The following is a 22,903-nucleotide window of genomic DNA, read 5'->3' on the forward strand; positions in this document are numbered from 1 at the left end:
TTCTATCTTTTCTATCATTAAATATTTGCCGAGTCTTTAATGTTGCATCAACACAGATCTTTAATGGAAGGTTTTGAACATAAATTTGATACGCGTGCCCGCTATATATCAAATGTACTAAAAAATTATAACATCTGGCAATTATTATTTAAAAATTTGTCAATTCAATGAAATCTCTAGTTAATATATTGGTTAACAGATCGAAACTGCAATTGTTTTTATTGTTATCTTTTCTGTTTGCTATAGAATATTAATCTTAATACGAGTCTTCATTAGTGTCGCACGAATTAAGAACTTTCATTTAATAACCGTGTCCACTTTTATGCGCACAAAAAATCATTGTATCTTAACCATATCAGTACTTTTAACCTAAAAATCAAAACATCATTTTTGCACTTAAATTAGTGCAATAAAGCTGTAACTTCCTTAATCATTTACGTTTCTTTCAATAAAATTTGAGCTATCTTGGACACATTCAAAATTTGAAAACTTACGGGAACGTGTACAAATATCTTACAACACACAGAACACATAGTTTTTGGTCTTTAAAGTGATATACTAGGTTTATACTTGTGCAATTAACTATTTTTTTTAACTATAACTTTTCTTATATGAAATGAGTACTTGTTATACAGTTAAACTTCCGACATGAAAGATTGTATTTACATTTAACTTCCTTTTATTTATTAACAGCAATAGTGGCGTTACATGGAATTTAATATTCAGTAGATGTGTTACGAAATTGACAATGGAAAAACAGCAAACAACTATGGGATTTCTTATTTACATGTTTATGCACGGTGAGACATTTTGTAATATTGTTATTCAAACCATTTTATCACATTTTATTGATACAAGAAAAGCAACGTTTTGAATAAGGTTTTACTAGTACCTTTTAAAAATGAGATAAAATTCAAATGTGATGTTTTGTTATAATATCTCTTCATCATTGAATAAATATTTATTAAAATTTCCTTTATAACATAGCAAAAGCGTTTTCATAGATTTTCATCATATTTCAGAAATCTTAAAATGAGCTAATTTATGATCCCCTAAAATACATAAATAATTTTGTGTTTCAAGTTTCTTACATTTTTGAAAAAGGGGGATGAACTTTGTATTCATCAGAAAGTCAACATCACAGTTTGTTGTAAAAAATAGAGAGGAGTTTACTGTTTTAAAGGAAATGGGAACATTTTACGCAGGATCCTGCTCCCAGTCAATGGAATAAGATCCTTGTGAATGGCCGAAAGTGGTTCAAAGTTCAAATTAGAAATACACTTGAAGATTGTTTGATACATGTTTTTCGATGTAAGAAACTGAATATATTCATCTCCTTAGTGTCAGGTCAGAGTGTCGTTAGTTTACCTTTTTAATTATTGAATGTTAAGGAGGCCAATTTGTTTGGGTTTTTTTTGGTGGAAAAACTACAAAAGCAAAACTTTTTTTAACCATGTGTAATTTACTCCAACCTTAGTTTTTTTTGCAAAGTTTTGAGTAAACCGACCGTCTGGTTCTTTTTAGGGACCATATCAGAATACAGGTACATCTACAATACGCTGGGATGTTAAGGAAGCATATGGGCAATTTAACGTCTTATTTTGACTGTTATATTCAAAATCGTGAAATTAAATAAGTATTTTGAATAAGATCAAAAAATTGTTATTATCCTTTAAAATAGATGGCAGTGCAATAAAATCTAGTAGTACATTACTGCCACATTGGTGCATTATCACGTTACAACTATAAATAGCTTCCGTATATTTCTTAACATAAAATGAGATAAAACAACACTACCCGTCGGTTTCTAAAATAAAAATAACATACCAAGTGACGGCAAACCATCTACGTTTAATCAAAACCGCTGTTAGAATTTATGTTCTTCTTAATTAAATAGTTGTTCATCCGGATCTTGTGAAACCTTCCCAACTTTCGTAAAAAATCGTATGTTCCATCAAAACAATACACAACATGGGATTCTAACAGCACTTTTCAATTAAAACATTGATCAAACTAACCATATCGATACGTATAAAATTTCAAGTTAAATATATACGGGGTAGTGTTGTTCTATCGGATTTTTATGTCGTAAACAACGGCAGGGGAAAGCCTAGCCGAGAAATGAAAGCAAATTCACATACCTTTTATCGAATGATTGATAAAACTAACATCTCTCCCAGTATTCTTTTGTTCAATTCTCAATAAATCACACTGCAATACTTTATTAAAGTTCTTAGATTAGTTATACTTTGAATATGTTAACGATGCTTTCCGATCAAATTCACACGACATTCAACTTTTAGTCATGACGTCATCAATGTGTAAATCTACGTAATACAAGCTAAATTCTGAAAAAAAATGTCTTTAGTATTTTTTATTTGTTTTTGGTCTACGTTTCGTTGCTTAGATACTTGAATATGTACATGATAACTAAGATTTGATATTTCACGGAATTACATGTAACTTAGATTCCGTATGCTTCCTTAACACCCCGCGTAGGAATGTATAGGAAATTATCATTTTCCGCAATTCGAAGCAGATTTTCCCAAATTATGATATGTGATTAGTATCATCATTTTCTACTTCATATATAAAAAAGACTAAATTCTACTGTCTGGGTTTTAATAAGGGCCATCTCAAAATATTAAAATGCACCATATATTTGAAGTATTACGAATGGAGATTGGTAACATGGATTCATTAAAAAATTAAGAATAATTCCCCTGAACATAGCATTATTATGTATATAGATTTTTATCAGTATACGATTTTTATTTTATTTTGATGCACCTTCGATTTTTAAATATGATGTCCAAATTATAAATGACAATTATTATTTGAAGCATGTTTTAGGTATGAATATTTTTGTAATTTAGAGAATATAAGATCAAATTTCTGCATATATAAAAATCTGATGGCTACGCATAGTCAACAATTTTCTTCCTATTTCGTATTTTGATAAAAAAAAAATATTAATACACTTGACTAATTAAATTTAATTAATTTAATTAATTCAATTGTCAATCAATTTATACGACTTAAACATTATTAAGAAAGTTCACCTTTTTATAAACCGCAAAGTTGAGTAGCTATTAATTTCATTCCTTATAATTTTACTCTCAGTTCGTGTTTGTATAAAAAAAAATATAAAGGCTGTTTGACCCCTGTAATGTTTAAAATCAAATTGTACTGTTACGTAAGCCAATTCCTTTATTAATGTTAGTCTCATAATGACGTTGACAGACATTTTCTATCGAAAGGCCTAATATTAAATCAATTTTTCACACAGGACTAGTTAGGTCTGAGTACACTGTTAAGGTATGGTCTCAATCCACTTGGGTAAATCCTGGGGATAGTTATGTGGCGTACTGCAATATCCCTGATGTAGGAGCTCTCGACATTGTTAGCAACCTGGAGGTCATGTGGTACCACAACTCTCAACAACTGACCAATCTATGTGTGTTTCTGTCTTCTGAACTCACCATGAAATATTTTTGCAACGTTCGGTCACCACAGATAAACAACATCAGCTTGGCAATCACATTAACCAGTAAGTGTTGATTGATCAGTCTTGTACATGTATCAGTGTCAGACCATTGCTTTAAAAAAATGTAGTTGGCAGGTTGAAAAGGATCGTAAAACACGAGAGTTCATTTTAACGTACTTTCAATTATCCAGAGATAAATTATAACTCTTAGTTTATGCATGTATATTTTCTTTTTGAACACATTCTACGGTAATCTAATGACATTTTTCTTAAGTATGCCCCCAACGCATAAACAGTTGCTGTCATATTTTATATTTGTAGATGTTCAGAAAACAGATGAAGGCAACATATCCTGTGTGGTGTATGAGAAGAATGAAACGAAAGTCAGGGGTGATCTTGTGGCCATGAAGTCTGTGCCTATACAAGTCAGAGGTAGATAACTGATATGATACTCGTATGAAAAGGTTGCAACTTATTCTAAGGGGATTCAATATTTGTTTATTGGGATGTGCCATTGCACATCGTAGGTCCAAATAATTCCATACAGCAAGAGATTTACATGACATAAATCATTTTCTAAATTCCTTTTTCTAGTTTCCAATGTTGATTTAACATCTGTGCAGATAAACTGACTATATTAAACAAAGAAAGTAAAATTGTAATTGATAAAAGAAGTGAAATGCATTGTACAAAGCATCTATGGGTTAAAGGGATTCAAATTTAAATAATTCCCTCTTTCAAAAAAATCACATTTAGAATTATTGAGAATGAAGCTTTTAAAAAATCTTCTCAAAAATAATTTCTTTTGAATAGCTAGAATTATGAAGCAGTGTATATTTAAGCCTGTCTTAAAAAGATCTTTGATTCGCTCCAAAAAATTTGATGTTTTTACAAAAATTGAAGTGACATCGGAGTTGCTGAAGCAAGTCAAAGATCACATTTTAATCAAATCATGAGCCCTGGGGGCAGAGTGACGTCACAAGGGGGAGGATGGGATTTTACATTCACATTATGTCTCACATGCATTCAGAGTTTCTAAAAAAAGTTTTTACAAAAAACATTGGGTCCGAAATGCTACTACTTGTATGGAGACATCCTTAGAAAGAGTAGATTAGTTTGTTTAAATCATGATACCCAGGCGTAGATTAGGGTCACGAAAGGGAATGGGATGGGGTGAATTTTTACATAGACATAAAGGGAACAAAATAAAACTTTTACCAAAACTATTGGTAGGAAGAGACTTATTAGAAGAATCCTTATATGCGATATTTTGATCAGATCATGACTCTTTCTGTAAATGTGGGGCCAAACTATGGGGCTGAATGTTTATTTCGGAATGCATAAATTATTGTTTTTAAAACTTTTATTCTAAAAAAACTGAAACAATGGAACGGACCCAATATAATTTAAGGGGGGATAAAGAACTTTTTAAGCAAGATCTACTCTATTAATGGTCAAATCAGTTGATTTATTTTGTTGCTGATACCAATAGGCTTTAGTAATTTTACCCTGAAACTGGCTATGCTAACTATACTGATTACATATAATTTATATGTACAGTGAACTCCCCCTCCTCCCAAAATTTCATCACAGAGCTCATCAAGAATATAATATTTAAGTTTGACTTTCATTTATATTATTGTACATTCGCTGTTATAAATTCCGTTAAGAGTAGATCAATGAGTAAAATACTGGTAGCGCCATCACCTTTACAGAGCCTCTCAAGAGTACTTCCATTAATAATGTTCTACTTTTACTTTTTTGAAGCGTATAAAGGGTACTTTCATTAGAGATATTGTACTTTTAACTTTTCCGATCCTATAGTACTAGTTCCATGAATGATATATTGTATTTTCTGTTACAATTAAATAGCTTATTCCGAGTGATTTCACTGTATTGTTATACTCTTACTTATACAGAGCCTATCAAGAGTATGAGATTCAAAATTGACCAAAGCATTGAGTTCTCTCTGACCGAGGAAAACACTGAGGCTCTTCACCCAGTGCAGGTCTTACCTGGCAGATACGCCCCTACCTGTCAGGTCAATGGCAGCAGACCCACCGCAAACGTCCGCATATTGATGGACAGCGATCTTATGAATGGGAGGAAATTTGAGATTGACGACAAGATAGGCACAGAGTTTGTTGCCGAGGAAACAGACTTTATAGGTCAATATCTTCATATATCTTCATGATTGTAAATTGGTAAGATGCTTATGTTGGTTGGTTCTGGGAAGGGAGGGGATTGAAATAAGGTAGAGTATGAAGAAATGTTTACTAGCCAGCGCGATTAGTTGGATCATTTGTCTTGTGGTATAATTTCTGACGTCAGACTAAATTAACTTGTTCAGTTTCCAGCACCAGCAATACGCACTGTTACAATCAAAGTTACGGCTGCTTAGATAGAGTTTTGCATGCTTAAATCTCCAAATTGCCATTCAGTCACCTTTCCAGACCATTCCGTTAACATTCAGTTCACTGAATGGTAGAAGTTTATCCTGTGTAAATCATACATAAAAGACAAAGCTTGCGACTTTATATTCTTGCATATTTGCAACAGAACAGCAGAATTGCAATATTAATTACTTGCGTAAAATAAAACAAAAATGCACCATAACTGACAGAGGATTTCGTTTATATCATTTGTATATGCCTTTTACTAATAATTTTTAAAATAAATCTGTAATACTGAATAATGCTATCAAATATTACTTTTAACAATCAATATAATACTGTTTCTTTAACATTTACGATATATTTTATAATTATAGCAGTGCTCTGATTGTTATTTATTTTTCAATCAATATAATTTATATTTCCTTGAATAATTGCATTGTGTGCAATAAATAGTAACTTTAGATAGAGATTTGAATGCTTTTGTACAGACAACAGCAAAGTTAATGTGATGTGTAGTGCAGAAGTTGATGGTCTGCCCAACTCAGAAATGCGACGCACCTATCAAGTTCTTGTCAGACAAGGTAAGCTAACTTATGTTTAATTATTGAGTTGTACGAGTTATTCATCATTCTCTATTTTTTTTTAAATTTTACTAGTGTTCTGATATAAAAATTGTTCTGCCATCATATTTCATGATGAACGTCAACAAATTACATATACATTATGGTTGATATGCCAACAAAACACTTGCAGTTTTTAATAAGAGGGTCATCTTACATTTTACATGTATATTAATGTAGCTTATAATTTTAACTTTGAAATTTTTTATGGGAGCGATTGTATTTACAAAATTGTGAATGCATCTGTAATGTAAACAATAGAGAAAAAGGAGCAATAGTAAAAGGAGTGCAAAATTATTATTGTAATTTTTTTTAAATAAAAAAAAAGACCAACTTACAGTGATTATACAAAGATTACATCACATTTTATCAGATATTTAGTTGAATTTCTGGAGTAGGAATAATAATATTAATGGTTATTTGTGTTTTTTGATAATTGAAACTCATTGCTTTCCACAGAAATATTTCACAAAATTCAATTTCACACAAAATTGATATTTCCATAAGAAAACTAAGTCTTGCATGCAATAAGAGACATGTACTGAGCTAAATATGCAAAAAAAAAACCCGGTTGATTGATTTTGTTATCTTTATAGGGGATCTTAAGTTCAAATGCACCAATTCTTCTGCTATTGTTAACAACAAGCGACACAAGATTGTATGTGAAGTGTACAATGTTGAGGGTATTGCCTGTAACAAGATCAGCTGGAAGCGAGGAGACACTGGTGAATATTATAGTCTCGGCAGCTATTACAATATCAATGTAGCCTGCAGGGTAAGTCAAGTAAACAGGATAGATAACTCCTCTAGCTATAACAATATCAATGTAGCTTGTACAGTAAGTCAAGTAAACAGAAAAGATAACTCCTGTAGCAATAACAATATCAAAGTAGCTTGAAGAGTAAGTAAAGTAAACAGGATAGGTCACTTCTGTAGCTTTAACAATATCAATGTACCTGAGGAGTAGGTAAAGTGAACAGGGTGAAAACTCGTGAAGATATAAGAAGATAAATGTAACTTTTAGAGCAAGTTAAGTATACAGAATTCATAGCTCCGATAGCCATAACAATATCAATGTACCTGAAGGCTCGACTTCTGAAGGCTTACACAAGTAAACAGGATTGATAACTCCTGAAGCTTTACTAATATTAATGTTGCTTTTGGGTAAACAAGATAAATAACTCTAGAAAACACAAAATGAAAATTAAATAATGAATTCACTTATATAAATGTATTCATTTATATAATTGCTTCTTTTTTGAAACACTGATGATATATGAGATTATTGTAAACATGAATGATTTGGCTTGTTATTTATATCCACATCTTTGATTAATATTATATTATTACTTATTAGGTTAGTTACTGACACACTACGGAAATATATTGGGTTGATCAATCTCATAGATGGTGAGGCGAAGCCGAACCATCTATGAGATTGATCAACCCAATATATTTCCGTAGTATGTCAGTAACTAACCTAATAAGTGTTTTGTTTTCCTAAGGACTATCTAGTAATACATTTACTCGCAAGAAGTGTTGATCACATAATTAAATTCCACACATTTTTATTTTTTCAACAGTAAATAAAGTTCAACAATCTTTATATCAGTAACAAACAGTTTTTCAACAATAAAATATTTTAAACATTTAATAATAAACAATTAAAACCACTCCAATCTCTGCATTTTTTTTTCTGAACTATTTTGTGTTAACGTTGATGTTACCGATATTCACGGTGCAGTTACTGAAGAATATTGGTCTGAATGGTCGTTTCTCTTCAACTGGACTCTGCGTTTCAAAATCTGCGAAAAGTTGATCAATTTGCCACCCGCTTAGATCGCATTCCACTATTTGAGTTTCACAAACCGTTGATGAAGATGATGAATTAGCCATAATAGCATGCCTCTTGGTAATTGGTAACATTGGCAAGCTGGATGTTGGTGCAAGATTTCCGCTGATAGACTCACCCATCTGAATTTTTTCTGCATCACTAACTCGCTGATAGACACTCAGACTCTGTACGGACTTGTGTCCAGTGACAGACATTACTTGTGAGGGTCCATACATAGACTTGGACAGAATGGATGCTCCAGTTGCTCTTATGGAATGGTTTGTATATACTTTTGACAAGTTAGTAGCCTTGCTCAAGGAGCTGAGAAAACTCCTCAATTTCTTTTCACCAACAGGGACATTACAGAACCACACTGCATCAGATTCGAGAAAACTCTCTTTTGGTCGCTGCCATAGCCTGTAAAAGGGAACATTTCTAACTCAAAACAAGATACACATAAATTGTCAGTCATAAAAATTTATATATTTTGTGTCAATCAAAATTACCTGTCACATTCTGGATGGAGCTTTGATAAGTACATCTCGAAGGACAAAACTGGACAGTAGATTGATCCTACCAATAAAGATAACAAATACATATAAATATTGATAGATTTTTAAATAAGAATTTATAAGTATGATAAGATTTTCTCTATGACTCAATTCTTTTAAAAAATAGAGTAGACACAGTTAAAAGCAAAACAAACCTTTAATTTCTGGCATAATTCCAGAAGAAGTTTCTTTGTCCAAACGATGGTTTTTAGTTAATTCATCAACGACTTTTTTCACGACTTTTCGACCAGTGTCCTCGTCAGTTTCAACTCGGAACATATTTTTGGTCATGTTATGTATGTTTTCATTCCCCCGCCTGCAGAAAAACATTCGGATGTCAAACTGCACTTTATTGAAGAGACCCTGTGGTGTATTGATAGACAGATGCATACTTGTATACAATGATTTCAAGTCGGTGTCTGAGATAATAGGATGGTGAACCACGTCTCCCTTCCCCATTCTTTTGGCTTCGGCTAAAACAGCCTTAAAACAAGTGTTGCTATCGGTAAACGAGGAATCCTTCACTATATCCACTTTTCTGTTGAAGGGGGGGGGGTGACTTCAAATATCTGTTTATGCCATGGCGAATTGTCTCCAGGGAATTTACTTTGTAATGTCATTGTGACCCATCTTCTCTACGTAGATCCATGTAGAAATGGCCTAGCATCTCGTCTAATTTCACGTTGTCAAAGTCTTGAAAGTTCTCATTTTCGCCTTTTACTTTCAAGTATTCCTTAAAAACTTTAGCCGTTCCTTTGTTTACCTGTAAAGTTTTGCTACTGTTCAATTTTAATCGCTTTTCCTGTTTTTCCTCTGCAGTGCTTAGCACAAATCTGGATGCCATTCTACACGAACGCAGCAGACACAACAATATGTGACGTCAATTCAAAGGGCAACTACTCTAATCTAAAAATAAATTCCAAAGGGCAACAACTCAAAATATATTAAGAACTTACGGAACACGGTTTCTGTATTAAATAATATGAAATATCGAGATGAGTAGGCGAAGCGGCGGCCAATGTCGGCCATATTGCCTACTATTAATCCTCACGGAGCCTACATAGAGATATATGAGGCAATCACGTGCCATGTTTAAACCAATGAAAATGTGACATTTTAGTCCGAGGGAAAACAATAGTAAATAGTTTCTCTATGAAATTGATGTTTTTTTGAAAGAAAATATATAAGGAATAAGGAATCATTTCGGTCGGGGCTTGATCAAATCCAATAAAGTCCGAAGGGCTTTATGATAGATTTGATATCGCCTCGACCGAAATTGTCACCTCATAATAATCAAAGAATGATTCCTTATTACTTATATAATTTTAAGCCATCATACGATTGAATATATAAATATAAATAAGCAAACCCAGATGGCGCCTCAATTTGGCGTCATTTGTATTATGGGTTATATAGTACAAAATCGATACGTAGTGTTATCAAGGCAAAGACATTGGAAAATGTAAATATATGGAAATAAGCATGTTTACTTGTGAGTAATTACCGGTGTTATTATACACTGAAGTTTACAGTATTGCTTTTATTTACGTTTTGTTTTAGATTGTATGGTTTATCTTAAATAAAATTCAATTAATTTGAGTAGGAAATTACTAATTCCAAGATAGAAACAACACTGGAGATTCTGCAGGTGACGGCGGAGTATTTTAAGACATCGTTCAGTGTTATCTACAACGACCCTTTGTTCCAGACAAGAGAGTTCCAGCTTAACATTCCACAAGGTGAGACAAGGCCAAAGTTTCAGTATGGCAACTAAACTGTGGCAGTATTTGACCTTATGCAGCGGTGCTTGATAGACACACTTTTGCCCTTAGTTGGTTTAAAAAAAATGAATAAAATGTGGCTAGATACTTTATTTTTTTTCTTCCATCGAACTGTGAAGAGCACTTTTATTAAAGTTTAAACTGTTTAAGAATTGTTAAAAGGTAGATGAGGAAGAAAAGAGATAACTTTGAAATAAAAAATATAAGATGCTGTATTTCTAACTTGTGGAAAGGGGGAGTAAAGGAAAGTCAGCTTATTTTTGTTTTCAAATTTATAGTTTTCGTTGCATGAAAAAAGACCAAAAATGACGAATGTCTCGCATTCGGGAAAAGTGAAATTCTAATGGTGTATCGTGTTGTTGAAAAATATTTTTCTCTCATTTCAACTGAAATTGAAACTAAGATGGTTTTTTTTATTGAAATCTTTGATACAACTCTTTATTCATAGTTAATTCACTCTTCCACTAAACATGAAAAAAAGGATTAAAAAAACTACTTATGCGTGATAATTTTTGCTTTCAATTTTGTTAGTTTGTAATTCAAAGTTTCTAATTGTTGTTTTGTTGTTTATATTTTAGAATACGTCAACTCAGTAGTGGCCCTGCAGACATCTTTCGTATTATTGTGTTCCATTGTTTTCGCCTTTATCCTATAACAGATACTGTTATTGGAAAATGAAAAAAAAAAATTATATGCACAACTCCTATCACAATCTTTTACGTGTCCACAAAATACATTTTTTACCCACACGTTGTATAATCTGTTCCGGATGTGCCCATTCTCAAAGCTTCAAAACAAGAAACAAACGAACATAAAATTTCAGTGATATAGAACAATATTTTTCAATGTACGTCATCTTACATGAAAATATAAGGCAGTACCTATTTTAGATAAATGTTTGGTAAAAACAATTATTGTTAAGATGTACATAGTGTTTTAAAGGTCCATTTGTATTCTTATCTCACCTAAGGCCTAGAGGGAACTGTTTTCAATAGCGAATAGCAGTGTCTATAGAATAGTATGCATACACAAGTATATGGGCACCAACTCTCATTAACAATGAAATTTAGATTTTAGGAAGATGGCTTGTTAATTATCTTATTTAAGGATAACACCTTACAAATTATATGAACTGTACATAGGGAATCTTTTAAGGCTTGAATTTTAGAGAGAATGTAAAAAGAGAGAAAATTAGGTAGAATTTAAGCGAGTTTGAAAATTATTATATATTTGCTATTTTTAGGTATGATTGTATTGAATATCGCACTGTGGAGATTCGTCAGAGCTAGTATTTTATTTCTGTTAAAAATTTGTAATTTCTAAGTAAAAGAATTGGTTTGACGCAAATAAAAAGTTTTTTCTTTCCTTTTTTTTCTTTTTTCTTTTCTTTTCTTTTTTTTATTGTTTTGAAAACTTAGGTAACCGATAGCAATTGATTTTTTGTCCGTCGCTTGTCAATATTTGACAGTTTTAACTTGTTCTTAAAATCTTTTTTTTTTATATGGTTTAATTTGGGGCTAAGGAGAACATAAATTATAAATGTCACAACTCTTGCCTACATGGGCACAAAAGCATGGTTAACATTTGACTATTGTTCTAAACTCTTCTCTACTTTTGCACATCTGAAATATCAGGGCAAACATTGTACATGTGTTAATAAATGTAATGTTAAATATCTTCGTCTTTATTTCTACTAAAAAAAGACCGCACATTTTGAGATACTATAAAGTTTCCTACCAAAATTGTTAATTGCATGAATTTCTAGAAGTTCTAAACGCAAAATGATGTTATAATGCTAATGTTTACAATCTTAATATATTAATATCTATGAAGACCATAAAGCTGTCTTTTGAAAAAAAAAATCATAACATCTAAGGCAGGGTTTCTGCCTCTCATTATAGGGGAGGGTATCTTTTGAAAAAAAAGTTTTCTGCTGGTGAAATATAACGAGAGAGCTAAATACATAATTGTTAAAAAAACAAAGCTCTCTAACAAATTTAAAATATCATATAAGCCATTGCCCCCATTGCCCCATCTTTTTAAGTGGTGATTTATACAAATGTTCTGACAATGGCTGAATTCCGTTCTTTATATTTGCTGACATATAAATGACTCCAAATAAAGGAAGAAAATAAGGCAGCATTCCAGATGTTTTTCTGCATTTAAACGCCTTTAGGGATTAGTTTTGTCCGGCACTTTGGGAGGGAGTGTTTAGGTAATTTAAAACAATTATGCTAGCCATATTCATATTCATACTACATATATTAAGTAGTGAAAACATTAACAGGTAAAAGCTAACTTGGCATCTATCTATCTATCTATCTATCTATCTATCTATCTATCTATCTATCTATCTATCTATCTATCTATCTATCTATCTATCTATCTATCTATCTATCTATCCATCTATCTATCTATCTATCTATCTATCTGTCCGTCCGTCCGTCCGTCCGTCCGTCCGTCCGTCCGTCCGTCTGTCTGTCTGTCTGTCGAGCGAGCGAGCGAGCTAGCTAGCTAGCTTTCTTACACTCACGTCAAAAAAGGGGGTCTTTCTTAAAAAAATGTAATTTTTGGGAGTTTATTTTAATCAACTCTCCAATGCAGTTACTCAGACAAACCGAAAGTGAAACAGTGTTTGGACCTCAGCACAAATCATCGCTGCTGACAAGGCATAGTTCTTGAAAATAATTGATAAATTCGATGTAATGTATGCTAAGCATTGTTTTTCAAGCAAACTTATTTATAAATACATTGAAAATAGTCAGATTTTAAATGGTACGAACAATTTAGATATTTTTTGTAGTCGTATGTATTCCTACGCCAGAGTTCAATATAGCCTCGTTCAACTCAATGCTCGGCTGTCTCCATAAATCTCCGACAAGCAGAGAGTCTCTTTTGCTTGTCGGAGATTTACGGTGTCAGGGGAGCGTTTGGTTGAACGAGAATAGAGATCAATATTGCTTGGATCCATACAATTTTCGAGAAATATTCCTATTACTGATACATAGTTTGATTGAATTAATTTTATCTTTAAATATTATTTAACATGATCCATATGGGGGGTTCTCGACATTCTTGTGGAAAAAGTCCAAAAATTCAAATTATAAAAATGTGCGTAATTCAAATACAAATTAGAAACTACATGTACTTGTCATGCAAAATATCATATTATTGATTTTGAAATAGATATTAAACATCGACAAAATCAACTCCCGTCAGTTCTTCAGTACTTTGATTTTAATTATTTTTAAAAGCAAATTCTCCTAACTATAAGTTATTAAACAAGTATAGTAATTACCATCGCTTTGAGCGTTTGCTTAAAGTAGCATAACCTTATATTTGTATCTTATATATTCCAAAGTATAAAATAAAAAAATCGTTGGATGAATGATAAACAATTTGTTAAGATGGAGCTAAAAACTGAAGAACACATTGTCCAAAATTACCCCAACTTAGGACTCATGAGAGGAAAAAACATAAACAACGGATAATAGGAAATGTTCAATAAATTAAAATTCGTAAGGTAAGCAAGTTATAGACATAACCTTAAATATTAAAACAGAGCATAACTGTCTTGACAATCTCCTGTCAAAGACTAATGTACAGAGTGAAACATTTTGTATAAAAAGTTTATTGTGGAGAAATTTTGGATGAACCGTAGTATAGAAAATAAAAAAAAATATATGATTGAATAATAATGTAAAGTATCAGCTGCAGCTAGAGCAAGTCCTGTTAATATTTTAGAAAAGTTAAGTACACTTTCTTAATAATACAAACTTTAAGATAGAGCAAGCATTGTTGCTTTCTATTAGGTTCCCACCTAAGCACAGGGATATTGTATGCACCTTAAATAAAAACATTGTTTATACAAATGCAGTAGTTAAACGCATTAGATTTTCCTCTCCCCATATCTTACATTCCTGTAAGAAGTATTCCTTTACCTGCAGCACTTAATGCTGTCCTTAGTTTGAATTCATGACGTTTGTATATTAACAAAGGTAACAAATGATTTTAGCGATGAGCTTAAACGGGCATATGAAACTAGTAAACCATACAGAAATCGACAATGTAGATAAGATTTGTGAATTGATACTTTTTAAACCTTAGTTTTAGTGATCTCCGGCTACAGCTTTTCACATAGATTTCAAAATAGCCCAACTTACCCATAGTAAGAGAATTAATTGCAAACACTCCAACTACCTGTTTTGAATTTTGTTTTACCAATAATGGACAATAAATTTGACCAATACCTGAAAAACTAATCAGAGTGGTACCCTGATATTTAGAGGGTCCCTATAGGAAATGCTAACCTATTAATAATTATTCATTATCAAATATCAGATATATATATTTATATCAAATATAATTATATGCTCACTAATTTGTGAGATATATTTTGGATAAGAAAATCATTGACAAAAATAACGATTATTTAATAAATGTAAATTACATTTTAAATTTTCGTTCTTGCTTCATTTGCCGACTTTTCCGATAGAACCCTGCATGGTTACAATATCATCTCGCTTTTGCCATCTGTATCAGGGCAATGTTATCATCAATTGGTGGGGCAGATTGATTGCTGTTAAAGCTGGTTTAAAGTAGATCCAGTGTTCTGTGATTTTTTGTAAAACTTTGAATTCAAAATTTGTGTAAGATAGTTTTATTTATTTTATGTGAATATAATCACATGGATGTAGTTAGAATTAATGGTAGGTTCAAGATATTTTTGCAGCTTTATTTTATACTAAATTTCCAATTTTTATACATCTTATCTATGCAACGGGGAAATAACTCTTTTCTGACTTTTCACTCATTTGTATGTCTAAATGCTATATTTTTTTCTTATCCAAACGATTAATTTTAAAATATGTTTGTAGTTCTAGTTTCCTGATAAAGTTGACATTAAAATTAAACAAGAAAAACAAATTTTTATCTACAAGATTTTACTTTTAACCAAAAAATACAGTTTTCTGATGCTAAAATATGCTTTAGTTTATGTTTATCTGGTATCTCAAAAAGTTTGATGACATGTATATTTTTTCTAACAATTGATGACATTTAAGTCTATTAAGTTGAAATCAGTTCGGTTTTTCAACTTTCATCAGAAAATTTTACGAGTATGGAGTTATCTTAAAATATAAATCTTTGTTTACATAAATTTTGAAGTTGACGATTCGTTTGTTGATGTTTATACGCATCATCTTCTTCACTTTATTTAGAATACAAAGATTTAAAAATGTATTGGTACTTCTATCGCCAGGTTACTGTTTGAGCAATATGAACTCCTCTACAATGTTGGAAATTTTTGTTAGAGAGACAGAAACGTAAATCCCGTGGTTCATGGCAAGCTCTGTACACAATGACACAGTATAGAATGGTTCTGTATGCAATTAATCTAGAAATTTTGTATAACCTACGTTGTACAAGTCTATCATAATGTATAGTTGTTCTTAAGATATTTTGTTTTTTTCCTAGAAAAATTACGAAATCTTAGTCAAACAACAAATCTTGATTTTTCATTGCTTTGTGTAATGATAGTCATTGTAATTTTAAATACTAATATCAATAGATTCATTAAAATGTGAAAGTTATGAAACATATCCCAATAAATACCTTTACATATCCATATTTTTTCATTTGAGGAATAAATGCAACGAGAAGATATGTTTATGATATCATTTTGAGCACTTTTTGTCGGTAAAAGTCAGTTACGTAAACATTTCGTGATACTTGGCTGATACGCGATAAAAACAATAATTTGAAAATTATCGGAATTTAATTCTAAATAGTATACATGTCCATGTTTTTTAAAAAAGTTTCATTTTTCTGAGAATTCCTATACAGGTTTTAGGGCTTCAATTTATCCCATTAATGACACTCTTATTAACGATTTTACTCATTTTGCTAGGAGAGACATTAAAACCACTGCTTTAGACTATTATTATTATATTTTTTCATTTTTGATGAAAAAAGTTTAACGTCATAGACAAGAGGAAGATAAAAAGCCAGTTTCTATAATAAATAACAACTGTTTTGTATTCAAAAGATAGGTGAATGGAAAATTTTATTATCAAATGTTGATTCAGTTTTAGTTTTTATGCAAACTTTTGAATAAAGTAACGTACGTTTTACGTCTTCCGGATAAACCCTTCTTTCCGAGTTTTACAAGTTCCCCACGATGTACAAAGTTTGCAAAATACAAAGTTCACGCAATATGATCCAGAAGGTCAACACTTTAATTCCACTTCCTCTTCTATCACGATACTTTGATATTTTTAAAACATGTCTGGAAAAAACTGGAAGACAGTTCAAGTTTTATATTTTTTTTTTTCAAATTTAGTTTTCTTAAAGAGGAAACATGTTATAAAATTGCCTTCATTCTCGAAAACTAAATCATTTTTCTTGTAAAAAATGTGCTCAGCTTCTGCTTGACATTAAAAAAATGAGCTTTGATTAATATTGATAGCGTACTTGAAAAGGCAATTCTCAACAAACAAAACGCGTCATTAAGATTAAAGCGAACTTTTTCTTTATTTGTTAATCCTTTTTAGCATTAGAAAAACACAATTCTTTATCTGCCATTTTTTCCCGTTCCCAGAGTTGTTGTCCTTGCAAACATCGTTACAGCAGTTTCAAATTTTATCTAGAAATGATTATCATATTGGAAATTAAAATAATTGATTATTTACCGACGTTTTCTTTTACGTTTAGCCATTGGGTTTGTTATCAGCGTTTAATCCGAATATATCTCACACAGTGACATATAAATAGAGTCTTCTTACGCTGTTTCCGGTTGTTCTGCCTATGGTACAGCCTTCATACGAATAAAATAAAGTTAGGTAAATTCCTTATCATAACCAAAGATTTATTTTTTTTATCAGATACTTATGGAAGGCACTATGAAATAAAAAGCATTCCTAGTGCATGGATTAAAACAATATTTTATGAAATAAGTCTCCAGTAAAAAAGCAAAAAGCTTTTCTTATGATATTTATCTGCAAATTTAAACTGAATAAAGGGTTCAGAAGTTAAATTGATATTTTTGTACATGTACTTGTAACTGGCTTTCGTCCGACAAATTCATCTCCATCTAGTTTTGAATCAGAATGAACCAATATTCTCTCACTTCGAGGAAAACATTACGATTTTCGTGCTTTGGTTCTTAGTTTATCTGATACAAGTGAACAAGTGTTCGATACACGTTCTCCACTCAATGCTTAATGCAATGGCATATATACTGCTGGTACGTTTAAAATTATTCATATGAACTAGTTCAATTTATAAAACCTTCTATGGGTACAATGTATATATTTGCGTTGCGTTAATCAAGATCTCCCGTTTAATTTGAAGTCATTAATTAACCGTAACAACTTCCTAACACATATGCAACTTATATTTCTGATGTAATAGGATGTTGGAGGAAGGAAATAAACTTCAATCATATTTTTGTACCAGCCTGTTTTAAGGAGATCAAGTGGTTTACATTCATCTTTGCTTTATCTTTATTGAAGAGTGGCAACTTGCTAGCCAAAGGATTTTGTTTTATGATTATCGATTAATTATGTAAAGAAAGAATTGTTTTGCATTAAAAATCCTATGTGGACATCAACAATTTTAGTTTGAAAATCTCAGAACCATAGTTTCATAAGTTTATAATAATTGATTTGAATATGACTATAAACAAGAATTAAGAATTAAATTTTGCTTTTAAAGTTGAATGTAATTAAATATACAAATCTAGATCAAATTAATAATTTATGATTTTTCCTCATAAGATAAATGCTGCATTGCTAAGACAATCAAGATAATTATATCGACTTTGGAGCTTCATTGTACTAATATCTTATCAATAAAACACCTGCATTTTGTAGTAAATTAAATATCCTTTGATACAATTACTGCTGGTTTTCAGAGCAATACGATGATTTAGCTACATGAGAAGTAAAATAATTACCGTAATTTAAAAGTTGCATATTGTATTCTTCGGGTAACTAAATAATCGTATTGATGAAAAACAAATATCATATGACTCAACAACCAATTGATACAGACATATCAAATAGAGTGGTTTAAATCAAAGATGTTTGTCTGAAGCCATAACCGAGCAAACTAAGAAATGCGATTTTTCATTGGACGATCTATTCTTGGTCCAATGTAGCTAAAAACAAATTTTATATTGACCTCTATTTTTTTCTAAATTGATGAATATCAGCCAATCAGATAGCTTAGAATTAATCAATCATAAACTATTTCTTAGTTACAAAAAAATATTTTTAAGAAATTGTGTTGAATTTTATGTTGCAACATCCGGTGAAAAAGGCAAATATATATAGATCCTAAGAGCTTTTGAAAATTGTGTTTAAGTTGCATGGGTCATCAAGAATAGGCGTGTTGGTTTTTGGCACTGACTTAGTGCGCATGTCGTTGTGAACTTTTACCCCATCAACATATAAAATTAAAAGGTACAGTAACCGTTTTCATATAGTCAAAATATTTCAACATATACTGTAAACAATACATCGAGATTAATCTTTGAAATTGAATTGATGCAATAACAGGTAAATACCGTATCACATATCTTTTTCTATTTAATTACAGTAGTTGAGTATTCTTAGCTAAATATTTGGCCAAAAGTTTCTTCTATTTAAAGTAGATCCAGTGATCTGTGACGTCACACTTTTTTGTAAAACTTTGAATTTTTTAAAAATTGTGCAAGATAGTTTTATTTATTTTATGTGAATATAATCACATGGATGTAATTAGAATTATTGGTAGGTTAAAGATATTTTCGCACTTAATTTTATACTAAGTTTCCAAATTTTTATATATTTTATCTATGCAAAGGGGAAATAACTCTTTTTCTGACTTTTCTCTCAGTTGTATGTCTAAATGCTATAGTTTTTCTTATTCCAACAATTAATTTTAAAATATTTTTGTAATTTTAGTTTTCTGATAAAGTTGACATTAAAATTAAACAAGAAAAACAAACTTCTGCCTACAAGATTTTACTTTTAACAGAAAAAAAATACATTTTTCTAATGCTAAAATTTGCTTTAGTTTATGTTTATCTGGCATCTCAAAAAGTGTGATGACATGTATATTTTTTCTAACAATTGATGACATTTAAGTCTATTAAGTCGAAATCAGTTCGGTTTTTCAACTTTCCTCAGAGAATTTTACGAGTATGGAGCTACCTTAAGTTTCAATTATCAAATCATTAACTCCAAACGAGTTTGCTTTTAAAAGTTTTTGTTCTTGTTATATTTAAAATATTATGCAGGTTGTTTCTCTTTATTCTTCATTTCATTATAGTGACTAGTCAAGATGGAGGCTTCGAAATTAATATTATCTGGTTTGTTGCTGACCACCTGCGCTTTGATTTTTCAACTTGCTGGTTTAGCTTCTCCAAATTTGATAACGACAGATGTAGAAGGAGTTAAATTACCAGCTGGTTTATGGAAACTGTGCGCAAAAGCTCGTAAAGCAAATTGGTGCCTCGAGCATAAGGGTGTAAGAGGTAAATAACAAATTTATGTGATTTAAAATTGCTCCTTTTCAAAAAATAGTTATTCGTTCTGATATTTCATTTATTCATATGCATTATTTAGTTATATTTTTTATAATCATTTTACAATTATATAATACAATATATCTTTTTTATATTTGACAGATCGGTTAGAACCTGTGAGAGCAACAGCCACAATAGGATTAATTTCACTTTTATTTGCTCTTGTACTGTTAATTTTGAAAAAATTTGTCATGAAAGACAAGAAGAACATTCTGTTTGTAGCAATAGGAAGCACTTTTGTTGGAGGTAAGATTTATGTATATAATGTTATTTACGTTTGTCTTAAAACTTATAATGCCATTTAAACAAAGTAAGGTAACAGCTTTTACATAACTGTAAATTTTGAATTCAAATGTATAAATGCATGAACATAATGTAAAATCATCCCTATAGTAAAAAGACCGTGTTTTGAATTTGAGCAGTTTTGTGCGAATAAAACGTCAAAGAAATCCATGTTTTCTCGTCAAACAATCTTAAAATCACCAATTGTTCATACTTCAAACTCTGAAATCATAGAAAATATCTGCGATTTTTTAATCTCACGTTTCAAATTTAGATTAATTCAATTCATTATGGATCAAACAAATTTGAATAGCGTAATATTTTATTTTTGCATTTCTATATCATAATTGATAATTGCATGCTCATTTTAAATAAAATCCCTTAACAAAAACAAAGGGTTATCTAATTCTTTGGTTCTTCTTTCAACAGCATTTTTTATTTTGATCTCAATTGCTGACTTTGCAAGAAAAATAGATGATGACTTCAATTCCGATGGAGAAGAGCTAGAGTACGATTTCACCTTCGCATTTGCCTTGTGTATCATAGCAATGTTGTCATCTATCAGCGCTGGAGCTGTCATGATCGCAGATGCTGTTAAAACTGATTAAATCTATTGGTATTTAGAATGCTGTAGTTTCAATGTTTAAATAAATTTCAAAAGAGACAATTCATTTGTTGACATTTATCTACAACAATTTTACCTCAGTGTTTAAATAATATTTAGATTTGATATCTGTACTCCCCGATATTGATTAAATACTTTTAATCTATTCTTAACGTTAATTACGAATTTTAGGGCGACCCCACCATAGAAAGACAACTGTTGTGCTTCGAACATTACGCCTAAGTGTATAAGATTGTAACACAGCTATATCGTTATAATCCTTGATGAACATATAAATATTTTCGCTTGCAAATGGTTTCTCTTATTTAACACTGTATGTGCAATTCCCTGATTTTTTTCCGCATACATATAACATAAGTCTTGGTCAAGAGGTCAAAGTAGCGCATGAAAAATCTAGGTCACTACTTTTCTATGTAATTGCCAACTGAAACCAACCAACTTACGATAAAAATACTCACCAATATCGTAATGAAAAAAAATTAGGCATACTGAAAAATAAAATTATCTGTATCCTGTTATACGAAGTGTTATTTCTTCTTTTTTTACATTACACAAAACTTATTGCGGGGATAAATGACCATGGCTTAAGATTCACGTAAGATAATGTTTATGGATCGACATCGTAACAAAGCATTCTTGAAAATTAGAATCATAATTTAAGAAGGTAATTTATATCAGTTCCTAGACTTTGACCCGTGCATGCACGGGCTGACATTGCAAATGAAATCGGACATTTATATACGAAGTCCTGAGATGCATCCACACACCGTATTGTTGACATTTACATAAACAAGATTTAGACCTACAATAATGCTATTAATTTCACTTCACTCTGCTTAGTTAGAATAATCTGTGTCTCGGGACAGGCCTTCACCACATTTAAAATGCCTCCCATATAATCAAAATGTAACAAAACAAGAGGCCCATGGGGCCACATCGCTCATCTGAGCAACAATGGGCGTTCAAAAGATATTGTGCCATATGGCCCTCGGTAGAATAACAAAAAATAATTATTGTAAAGTATTCAAATTTTACACTTATTTTTTGCATACACGTAATCTTTGACATTGTACCTTCATGAAATACTGGTTTACACAGAATAAGAAAATCCTACGCAAGATATAGAACTAAATATTTGGTAGGGGTACACTGTTATATAACTTCTAATTCCCCGTATTTTCGTTCTGTCCCCCTCCTCCACTTAATAAAACGATCAAAATATATGAGAGCATATAGGTACATTTTCTTCCTAAACTACTTACTAGTTATTGTATTTTTTTTAAAATATAATAGTTATTGTATTTTTTTAAAAAAAATCCTACATGTATATATGTGAAGAAGAAATTGTACCTAAATGCGCTCAATTTCTCAAACAAAAAATATAATCAACAATTTAATTCGTCTTCTCCATTATAATTAAATGACTGTCGTTTACCTCGCGTAAACTCGTGACTTTTATAACTTTACTCACACTTGGTTGATGAATACAATGGAATGAAAAATGTTGTCTCGTGATATGTTAAAGAGCTATAAAAATCAATGTTACCGTATTGACAGGCACATCACTCTAATTTACTATGGCCCAACCATTATTTTAATTCTTATTCAAAAATAACAAATGGCTACAAACCAGGATAATTTTCCGCTGTTATATTTTCTTAGGAATAGCGATAATTCTTTTATCCCCGCAACAGAAATGTGTCAGAACTATGGAAACTGTTTTAACGATGTCGTTTTTATTTACTCACATTATTCATTG

At 31.1% G+C, this 22,903-nt stretch overlaps 3 protein-coding genes across 3 annotated transcripts; 2 read left to right on the plus strand and 1 right to left on the minus strand.

The window, feature by feature from the left end:
- Positions 1 to 683: 683 nt before the first annotated feature.
- On the plus strand, positions 684 to 11,375 carry LOC128164190 (uncharacterized). Its single transcript, XM_052827943.1, has 8 exons — positions 684 to 800; positions 3,290 to 3,550; positions 3,809 to 3,919; positions 5,407 to 5,655; positions 6,372 to 6,464; positions 7,100 to 7,278; positions 10,492 to 10,627; positions 11,248 to 11,375. The coding sequence occupies exons 1-8, from the start codon at positions 749 to 751 to the stop codon at positions 11,322 to 11,324; spliced, it is 1,158 nt and encodes a 385-aa protein (XP_052683903.1). The 5' UTR covers positions 684 to 748; the 3' UTR covers positions 11,325 to 11,375.
- On the minus strand, positions 8,031 to 9,429 carry LOC128164191 (uncharacterized). Its single transcript, XM_052827944.1, has 3 exons — positions 9,044 to 9,429; positions 8,844 to 8,910; positions 8,031 to 8,754 (listed from the first exon to the last, which is right to left on the minus strand). The coding sequence occupies exons 1-3, from the start codon at positions 9,345 to 9,347 to the stop codon at positions 8,205 to 8,207; spliced, it is 921 nt and encodes a 306-aa protein (XP_052683904.1). The 5' UTR covers positions 9,348 to 9,429; the 3' UTR covers positions 8,031 to 8,204.
- An 8,612-nt stretch (positions 11,376 to 19,987) lies between the features above and the next one.
- Positions 19,988 to 21,501, plus strand: LOC128164193 (uncharacterized). Its single transcript, XM_052827949.1, has 3 exons — positions 19,988 to 20,186; positions 20,340 to 20,483; positions 20,949 to 21,501. Exons 1-3 carry the CDS (start codon positions 19,994 to 19,996, stop codon positions 21,125 to 21,127), a joined length of 516 nt encoding a protein of 171 aa, XP_052683909.1. The 5' UTR covers positions 19,988 to 19,993; the 3' UTR covers positions 21,128 to 21,501.
- The last annotated feature ends 1,402 nt before the right edge of the window (positions 21,502 to 22,903 follow it).

The sequence above is a fragment of the Crassostrea angulata genome, chromosome 9, assembly GCF_025612915.1.
Source record: "Crassostrea angulata isolate pt1a10 chromosome 9, ASM2561291v2, whole genome shotgun sequence".
Lineage (NCBI taxonomy): Eukaryota > Metazoa > Mollusca > Bivalvia > Ostreida > Ostreidae > Magallana > Magallana angulata.